At 45.5% G+C, this 10,040-nt stretch overlaps 1 protein-coding gene across 1 annotated transcript in view; it reads left to right on the top strand.

Moving 5' to 3' along the window:
- The window catches only part of kiaa0513 (KIAA0513), a gene marked incomplete at both ends in the record, with an annotated part of 36,076 nt that extends 26,726 nt beyond the window's left edge, over window positions 1–9,350 (top strand). The window contains 5 exons of the mRNA XM_080539180.1: window positions 5,054–5,131; window positions 6,203–6,232; window positions 8,619–8,699; window positions 9,021–9,115; window positions 9,301–9,350. Coding sequence (XP_080395306.1) covers window positions 5,054–5,131; window positions 6,203–6,232; window positions 8,619–8,699; window positions 9,021–9,115; window positions 9,301–9,350 — 334 coding nt within the window. The remainder of the gene's footprint in view (window positions 1–5,053; window positions 5,132–6,202; window positions 6,233–8,618; window positions 8,700–9,020; window positions 9,116–9,300) is intronic.
- Window positions 9,351–10,040: the final 690 nt, after the last annotated feature.

The raw sequence follows: 10,040 nt of genomic DNA on the forward strand, positions 1-10,040 counted from the left end.
CTTCCTAAATGATGGCTAGAACGTCGGGTTATAAAGCGAAAGCTTCTTTATATTAAAAAATGTGTTGGCCTACACTGGATATTCACTTTAATTCTGGACGTTACAATTTGCATTTCTCAAAAACAACAAACTAAACTGTCAACTTCTATGACGTCTTGTCGCAAGGTCTTCTGGGACCAATTAAAGTTAATCATGTAACCTATAACGTTACAACAATCTATTAATACAGGCGGGCCGTCAAGCCCATAGACTTTTACTTGTCAAGGCAAATGTTTTAAGCGAAAATCTGTAATTCAAGACTCTCTGGTAATTTACACACAAGACCCACATTGATCTCTACTCAGCGCACGCACACACACACACACACACACACACACACACACACACACACCTCTGGGTTGGTCCCCCAGGCTGGCTGCTCCCTTGGCCTGGGGGGCTGCCTTTTCTCTCCGTCTGCTCTCCTCCACCTCCTCCCTCGCTCCCTCCAACTCCGCCTTTGTCAGAGCGCTGCTGGCCTTCTCGGCCTCAAACTCAGAGTCCTTGGCCTCCAACCGGGCCTTCCACTTCTCCTTCATCCCCACCTGCACACGCTCACACATCGGGTCCGTACGAGACTTCTCCTTCTCGGGGGCTGCTCTCTCGGCCTGGGCGGCTGCTCTCTGGACCTGGGGGGCTGCTCTCTGGACCTGGGGGGCTGCTCTCTGGACCTGGGGGGCTGCTCTCTGGGGTGCCTGTATGAAAGCCTGATGAAGGCGCGCTTTCTGCTCATGCTTCCTTCTTGTCGTTCTTGAGCTATTGTTATACATGGCTACAATATGAAAAACAAGGAAGAGAATGTGAAATGACGTATTTTAGATTTATATATTATTATTATATAATTACTTGTCCCCTAGTAATTTCTCAAAACCAACAAACTAAACTGTCAACTTCTATGCTGTCTTGCCGCAAGGCCTTCTGGGACCTGCAGTTCTACCTATTCTTAGTCAATACAACAGAAATGTACTTTGATATGTAACATATTAATCAATCTCTTTTATTTTTCAATCATGTAACATATTAATCAATCATGTAACCTACAAAGTTAATCATGTAACCTATAAAGTTAATCATGTAACCGATAAAGTTACAACAATCCTATTAATCGGGTCAAGCCTATAGACTTTTACTTGTCAAGGCACATTTTTAAAGCGCAAATCTGTAATTCAAGACTCTCCGGTAATTTACACACAAGACCCACGTTGATCTCTACTCAGCGCGCACACACACACACACACACACACACACACACACACACACACACACACACACACACACTCACACACACCTCTGGGTTGGTCCTCCGGGCTGGCTGCTCTGTGGGCCTGTGGGGCCGCTCCCTGGGCCTTGTTGTCCCCGCGGGCGTCCAGAGATTTGGTTAAGGCGATGTAGTCATAGGTGAAACTCCTTTTCAAGCTGCCAAGCAGACTGGAAATTGAAGTCATCTCCCTGGTTCTTCTTCTTATTTGGCATTTCTATAACTTTCTACAAACAACTGAACAAGGAAGAGAATGTGAAATGACGTATTTTATATGTATATATTATTATTCTAGAATGACTTGTCCCCTATGAGTTCATGGATGACTGTGAGGCTGTTTGAACTTCAAAAGTGACTGACGTTGATATTGCGTGACATTGTGTTTGAAGCATCAGTTGCAGGTGCAACGTGCCAAAAAGCCATTCTCCCTTTCGTATTTCTACCTTCAAAAAATATGTCTAGGACGTCGGGTTGTAAAGCAAAAGCTTCTTTATATAAGAATCTCTGTTGGCATACACTTTTGATCACTTTCAAACAATAAACGAGTTAGACTTTGACACTCAGCGCGCGCGCACACACACACCCGCGCAGCCACATCCAGACCCCCCGTCCACAGGCGCTTACCTTGTGATAGCGTGTTGATCCTCGTGAAACTGACATCAAACTGGGTCGATTGTCTTTTATAAACCCACATGTGATTGTGACGTTATTATGTCATCTCGACTGTTGTGATTATGACGTCATCCGTCTGAGTTTTGTCTGGTCTCAGGAGCTCCATTTTTTTTACCCCCCCCAAAATAATTTAAAAACAATTACACACATAAGGATTTTCTAAATCTTAACCGAAATCTTATCTGAGACAGACCCCACACATGAAGAAAGAAAATCTTGGATTGAACAACCTTGATCGTGTTGTGTGTGGTGTGCGCCAATTTCCCCATTTCATCACCACACAGACATAAATATTTTCGTTACGACAGACTCCAAACTCTCGTTAGTCTCGTTCCCCAAGCCAGAAATCTCGCGTGAACCCATCCTTTTAATATTGCCTTTATGGATATGATTTTGTTTGTGGTTTATTTTCTCTTATTGACATGCATTAAGTGTTCCTTGATGTTTATTTGAAACATAAATATTGACGGGAGTGGAACTATGTACAAGCCTTCTGGGCTTCGTTCCCTCCTTGCACAATCTCTTGTGTGCTAAATAAATAAACTAAACTAAATTACAAAATAATTAAATTAAGATTATATAAAAACTAAACATTTCATTTAAAAACTAACACTATTTTGTGCAGATTCATCAAATAAAATTCTGATTAAAAAAATGTTTAAATTACAGGCTGTAATGTAATAAAATAGGTAAAAAGCCAAGGGGGGTGAATACTTTTGCAAGGCACTGTATACAGGCTACAGTTAAATAACAATAGATGTAAGTGCTTATCACCGGAATCTTTTACATTTTACCACTTTACCTCACACCATTGCTGCCATGGTGACCTAGTGACTCATTAAAAAGTCAACTCAAAACCCACCTGTTCAAACTGGCATACTCACATTATGAATGAATGAATGAATGAATGAATGAATGAATGAATGAATGAATGATTGAATGAATGAATGAATGAATGAATGAATGAATGAATGGTCTTTATTGTCATTGATATAGTACAGGTACCAAACAACGAAATTTGGGAGGGGGGGCTCCCCTGGTGCTAGGAAAAAAACTAAAAACAAGAAGGGAAAAGAGCTGGTTTACATAAATAAAGGCTATGTACACTATCCACTATACTATACTATACAAATAAAACACTGTGCTGTACTCTATGCTATGCTATACCTATTCTAACATTTCCTATCTCTGAACCTTATGTACCCGAGGGTTGTCATATTGCACATAGTGTTATTGCACATTCATTTAAAGTGTCGCAGTTTGCAGGTTTGAAATGTTCACAGTTGTGTTTCAGTATTGCACTTGATTACAATCTAGTAGATGCCATAAAATTGTCTAGATTGTCCAGGGCCTAGAACCTAGGTCTTTGCTGTGTTCAGGGCCTGAATGGCCCTGGGGTAGAAGCTGAGCTTCAGTCTATTTGTCCTTGCGAACATGGTCCTGAACCACCAGTCCGAGGGCAGCCGAACAAAGTGTTCGTTCCCAGGGTGGGATGGGTCTCTGGAGATCTTGGAGGCCTTCCTGAGGCAGCGTGTGTTGTACAGCTCTTCCAGAGAGGGGAGGGGGGCGCCGGTGATCTTCTGGGCCGATCTCACGACTCTCAGTAGCGCTTCCCTCTCTGCGGCTGTGCAGCTGGAGAACCACACGCAGATGCAGTAGGTGAGGATGCTCTCCACTGTGCAGCGGTAGAAGGTCACAAGCTTAATGGGTTACAATTAATCTGTATCATCCTGTGTCCTTGTACTTCACCTCCTGTTGTTTGTTGTTCTTTTGTTTTGTTTTCTGTTGTTTCTGTTTTAGTTTTAACTGTGTTTGACACCTTGTCACCTCCACTGTTTTTAACCTGACTGTATTTTACTGTGTATTGCCCTGTGAGGTGTCCTTTGGTGTTCTGAAAGGCACCATACAAATAAAATGTATTATTATTATTATTATTATTATTATTATTATTATTATCATTAGTGGCGTTTAGACACGCTCGCAGCACTTCGTGACGTTAGAATTATAAGGTTCTATCTCCATTTTTGTCAAAATTGAGTGTTTTACATATTCTGATCCATTAGGTGTTTATTAATGCCTGTGTGGTGTTGTTTCTAAAATGTTTACATTTTTTTGTTAGTAATTAATAAAATACAAAGGTTCCATCTCACAAAACACAATGGAATGTAAAAACGTTGATGCTCAATATCTCTGAACTACCCCAAACGGAGATAGAACCTTATCATTCTAAGCTCATGACTTGCTGCTACTTTTAGCCTCCCGCGGGTTTCTACAGAATTAGGAAAAACTGCTTTTAGCTCCTGTGCTCCTTCGACTTGGACGAACCCACAGGACCTCATAGAACCAGAACCAGACCCTCTTTGTGCCTCTGAGTCCCTGGGAGGTTCTGGTGACAGGGTGTTTAGGGGAGAGTTTGTACATGTGGTTAGGGGCTGTCTCGCCTTCAATTAAGGACTTCTTCTCAACTGTTCTATTGTTTGTTTGAAACCGGTTCTGTATTGTAATCCTTCTTTTTATTTGTTTGTTTTTTTATTTTATTCATGTTTCCCTTTGTGCCTTTGTTCTCGTAAGCAAAGGCCTGCTGCGAATCAGACTCTGGTCTCAGTCGGAAAACAAACAAGCAGAGAACCGTTTTGAGAGAGCGTTTATTTGGCCATATTCAATGTCTAGTAAACAATAACCGTCTGTGTTTCTAACCCGGGTCAACAACGTCTTTGTTTATCCTCCAAGTGGACTCAGTGGAGTTGGACCTCTCTCGTATCATCATGATCTGATCTGTCTTCTCCTCTGCTCTGTCCTCCCCCTCTCTCCTGTCCTCCTCCTCTCACCTCCCCTCTCCTCTCACCTCCCCTCTCCTCTGTCCTCCGCCTTTCCTCTCTCCTCCCCTCTCCTCTGTCCCCCTCTCCTCTCTCCTCCACCTTTCCTCTCCTCCCCTCCCCTCTCTCATTCCCTCTCTCCTCTCCTATGTCCTCCTCCTCTCCTCTCCTCTCCTCTCTCCTCCTCTCTCCTCTGTCATCCTTCTCTCCTCTCCTCCTCTCCTCTCCTCTGCTCCCCTCCTCTCCTCCTGTCTCTCCTCTTCTCCGTCAGGCACACGTTGAGGTTCTGGAACGCGGCGTTCTTTGACGCGGTCCACTGTGAGAGGAAGAAGAGGTCTCCCACCACCAGGTGAGGGATGGGTGTGAAGGGAGGGAGGGAGGGATGGATGAGTGTGAAAGGAGGGATGGATGGATGAGTGTGAATGGGGGAAGAATGGAAGGAGGGTTGGAGGGATGGATGAGTGTAAGGGAGGAATAAAGAATGGAGGGATGAATGAGTGTGAACAGGAGAAGAAAGAATGGAGGGATGAAGGAGTGTGAACAGGAGAAGACAGAATGGATGGATGAATGCGTGTGAGTGGGAGGATAATGAATGCAATGTTGTTCCTGTATATAAAGAGTACTGGGGTGTTACATCTCTAAATCTCTACTGTGTAGTGAGAACAGAGCGTGAAATGAGGTGTGGGTGCGTTTGTGTGTGTGTGTGTGTGTCTGTGTGTGTGTGTGTGTGTGTGTGTGTGTATGTGTGTATGTGTGTGAGTGTGTGAGTGTGTGTGTGTGTGTGTGTGTGTGTGTGTGCGTGTGTCTGTCTGCTGTTGTGTGTATGTGAAGGTAAGGAGCATGCAGTGTGGGCTCCAACAGAATTGTAATCTCCCATTGAAATGCTGCTGGACGTGTGTGGTTGACTCTAAGCTGCTGTTGCTCTCCTCTTGTTTCCAAGCTCTTCTCTTCCTCCAAGCTCTTCTCTACCTCCAAGCTCTTCTCTACCTCCAAACCCTTCTCTACATCCAAGCCCTTCTCTTCCTCCAAGCCCTTCGCCTACCTCCCAAACTCTTCTCTTCCTTCAAACTCTTCTCTACATCCAAACTCTGCTTTTCTACCCTGTCAGCTCCTCTTCTTCTCTGCCTCTCAGCTCCTCTTCTTCTCTGCCTCTCAGCTCCTCTTCTTCTCTGCCTCTCAGCTCCTCTTCTTCTCTGCCTCTCAGCTCCTCTTCTTCTCTACCTCTCAGCTCCTCTTCTTCTCTGCCTCTCAGCTCCTCTTCTTCTCTACCTCTCAGCTCGTCTTCTTCTCTGCGTCTCAGCTCCTCTTCTTCTCTGCGTCCAATCTCGTCTTCCCTTCCTCTCATCCCTTCTTCTTCTTCTTCTCTTCCTTCTGCATGTGTCTTTAACCCTTTGTCTCCTTGTGCCTCGCTGCCGGGCAGGGGGACGGAGGAGGACGAGAAAGACGAGAGGTCTGTCCTTCTTTCTGCCTGTCCTCTAGGCCCTCCACACTGCTACACAAAGAGAGGGGGAACGAGAGAGAGAGGGGGGGGGGAGGAAAGAGAGGGAGAGTGGTAACGAGAGACAGAGAGGGAGCGAAAGGAAATATAGGGGGAGGGAGAGGCGGAACGAGAGAGAGAGAGAGAAGTATAGAGGGAAAGAGAGGGAGATAGGGAAGAAAGAGGGTAAAGACAGCAAGTGAAATGGAGCAAATGGGGAAAAAAGGGATGGAGGAAAAGAGACAGAGAAGGAGGGAGGGAGAGAGAGAGAGAGAGAGAGAGAGAGAGAGAGAGAGAGAGAGGGGGGGGTTAAAGTCAGCAAGGGAAATGGAGAAAAGGAGAGATAAAGAGAGAATAGACAGAAGAACAGATGGATGCTGGAGACACTGAAGGTCTTGAACTAGCCTTGGGCTTCCCCGGCAGGGTATAGATCTTTCTAGAATAATGCTCCACATGTTAGACACGCTCCAGTGAGCACCAGCAGGCCAGGGCCAGCTCCTTATGCTGCAGATCTGTAGCTTCAGCAGGCGTAGTTATTGTAGTAGTTTCTGTAAAAAATTAAAAAAAACATGTACTTAGTTGTATGTCCTCTGATATTTGCATGGGAGTCTGTATCACTGTCTCATGTCCTTGTTTGATGGTAGTATGGTGGTTATATGTATTTAATTCGCTGTTTTGGTCGCCGACAATACATTTCCCTCTGTGTTTGTTCAAAGCATTGGTTCAAAACAGTGAATTAGACCGCAAATGGATTGAATATCGTGGTTTTTTTCCACATTCCATGCATGTTGTTGCATGCTATGTATTTCCTGTTGAGGAATCTACATGGTCGCATAGTTGACACCAGGGGGGAGGCTGGTGGAGGTAGAAATTGGAGAACCCTGTCCTCTCATTGAAATGCATGCAATGGAAAGAGGAATGGGGTGTTTGATACCATTCCTCATTCCCATTCCATGCTCATTACAATGAGCTCCATCCTCTGATTTCTACCTGCACCAGCCTCCTCCCTGGTCACCTGGGCCCACTGACCAATCCCTATAGTCCGCCCGGATCTGAAACCGGGCTTCCCTAGTCTCCAGGGCCCAGTCGTTCAAAACTTTTAATCTCAATCAGATCCGATCAGATTTTGAAATCCCATTTTTTGTGATCCAGGATCAGACAACTCGGCCAGATTTTGTATTTCAAAGCAATTCAGGATAAGATCACCCTGATCCAGATTCACCACTCAGTCTGTCATTTAGAGGGAAATCCATAGGTGGGCCTAGATCATCGTTATATATGTCTCCTTGTATTATTTTTCATATCCACTAGATGGAGATCGGTAGGATCAAAACACTGATATTCAGGATCTAGTAATCTTGAAAAGTCTGAATCTGGCCGAGTTGTCTAATCCTGGATCACCAAAAAATGGGATTTCAGAATCTGATCGGATCTGATTGAGATGAAAAGTTTTGAACTACTGTGCAAGGTTCCCTCTCCTCAGCTCATCCACCGCATGGCCTGCTGCACGTGGAACGTGTCCTCTTTCCAGATGCATGTTTTCCTGTCTTCCTGTTCAGTTTCCATACACGCACCACTGCATCCTAGCTGTCGAGGCTACTTCCTGGACCAGGGTTTCACTTAGTTTTTCCTCCTCCGTCAACGTCACTATGATCCTCAGGGAGTTAGGTCCTGACGTAGGAGGAAGGAAGTTCGTGGATCTACGAGGTTGTCTCCGTCTGTGGAGGCTGGTGGAGGTAGAAATCGGAGGACGGGGCTCATTGTAATGCGCATGGAATGAGCCACCGACGTCCTCCGATTTCTACCTCCGCCAGCCTCCACGGTTCTGTTTATCATTGCCATCCAACATATGATAGAAAGTTTATTGTTACGTCACATTACGGATTCTGGTCTATCGGTCCTGTCTAGAACCTTCTCCTGAAGGTTCGATGTGTATGTGCAGCATGAGTGTGAGTGTGAGGGTGTGTGTATTGTTATGGTGCCGGCCCGATCTTCTGTTCTCCTCAGTTCTTCCATAGCACCATCCATGTGCCTGCCTGTGACTGCCATGGTCATACTGGCTGCCTATGCGTTTGAACTAACCGGTTCTCTGTGTTGCTCTGCCATAAGGTGACAAATGTTGTTTATTTGTTGAGAGAGTAAACCGAAGTTAAGTAATTCTTGGTGGTCTGTGCCGTCTTGCTTTACATGTTCACCCCTCTGACAGATTTCCTTTTTCCGTTTTTTTCTTTCTTCCCCTGGCTATTTTTTTCATCCCATTCCAGAATGATTTTAGTCTGATTTGGTTGTTGTTTTGATGTTGTGCGAGAAGGTCGTGAGAGAGTTGACCTCTAACCTCGTCGTCCTCTTCCTGCTCCAGGGAGAAGTGGTGTCACATGACCCAGGAAGAGAAAGACGACAGCTCCAAAATGGATGAGAACATCACCTTTGGACAGCTGGGGTGAGTGAGGAGAAGTGACTGTTACATACAGTATGTCATATCTGAGATGGAGAGGAGAGGAGAGGAGAGGATGGGAGGGGAGGGGAGGGGAGAGGAGAGGAGCGTGTTACAGTGGGGTGAGTGTGGGGACATACTGGGGCCCATCGACTGACATCTCTCTCTCTCTGTCTCTCTTTGTCTCCCCCTCTCTCTCTCCCTCCCGCTCTCTATCTCTGTGTCTCTCTTTGTCTCCCTCTCTCTCTCTCTCTCTCCCTCCATCCCTCCCTCCCTCTGTGTCTTCTCACTCTCTCTCTCTCTCCCTCTCTCTCTCCATGCTTTCAGGACGTTCACCCACAACATGCTGGCCTTTGGTCTCAGTAAGAAACTGTGCAACGACTTCCTGAAGAAGCAGGCTGTCATCGGGAATCTGAACGAAGGTACCCCGCCACAATAACATGTATCCATATGAACTGATAACCCAATACGAACCAGATGAATGTTTTACTATTCAATCCCATGGTCCAATGGAGACTCCAATGGAGACTTGTTGAAACTTGGTTCTGTTTTGAGTGATTACGTGTGTGTGTGTGTGTGTGTGTGTGTGTGTGTGTCTCCATCTCAGAGCAGTACAAGCTGTTGAGTGACCACATCGAGCAGATGGCGGCGGAATGACCGGGGAAGAACCACAGACACCAACCACAATGAGACAAGAAACAACATTCAACAGATATCAGCTGTAGTAACCCAGCCAGCCAGTGCTGTACCTCGCCCAGCCTTACTCCGCCCCTCCCGTCCCCTCCTGGCCCAGCAATAACAAGCCACCACAGCCGACCATCTCCTACCCAGTAGGCCTACACTAAAGCCACAGTAAAGACTCTCCATAACCCGAAGCTGTAAAGCAATAATAACATGCTAACACAAACAGCTAGCAGCATCATCTAAAACAATACTTGATCAACCAGTATTGTGTTAGCCAGCTAGCAGCTAGTCATATACACAATGGACCTATCGCTAAGCCACGCCCCCTTTGAAAACTCGGACAAACAAATCAGTGACTGACTGACTGACCGACCGTGACTGAATGACATTCAATGACTTACAATGGCGGGAGTTGGCAATTTTCTGATTTCTGATTTACCACAGCAAGTAATAGACATGTTTTTTTTTTTTTTAAAGAAGCTTGTCACCATCGAGTTGTTTGTCAGAGTTTTCTGCCTGTCGTGACTTTTGCTGTGATATGATTGGACAATTTCTATTTTGGGGCGTGGCTTAGCGATAGGTCCATTAGGGTTGCCAACTGTCCCGTATTAGCCGGGATGTCCCGTATTTTGGGCTGGATGAATATACGGGACATCCCTTGTC

This window comes from Nansenia antarctica (assembly GCF_963989245.1).
Source record: "Nansenia antarctica genome assembly, chromosome: 9".
NCBI lineage: Eukaryota > Metazoa > Chordata > Actinopteri > Argentiniformes > Microstomatidae > Nansenia > Nansenia antarctica.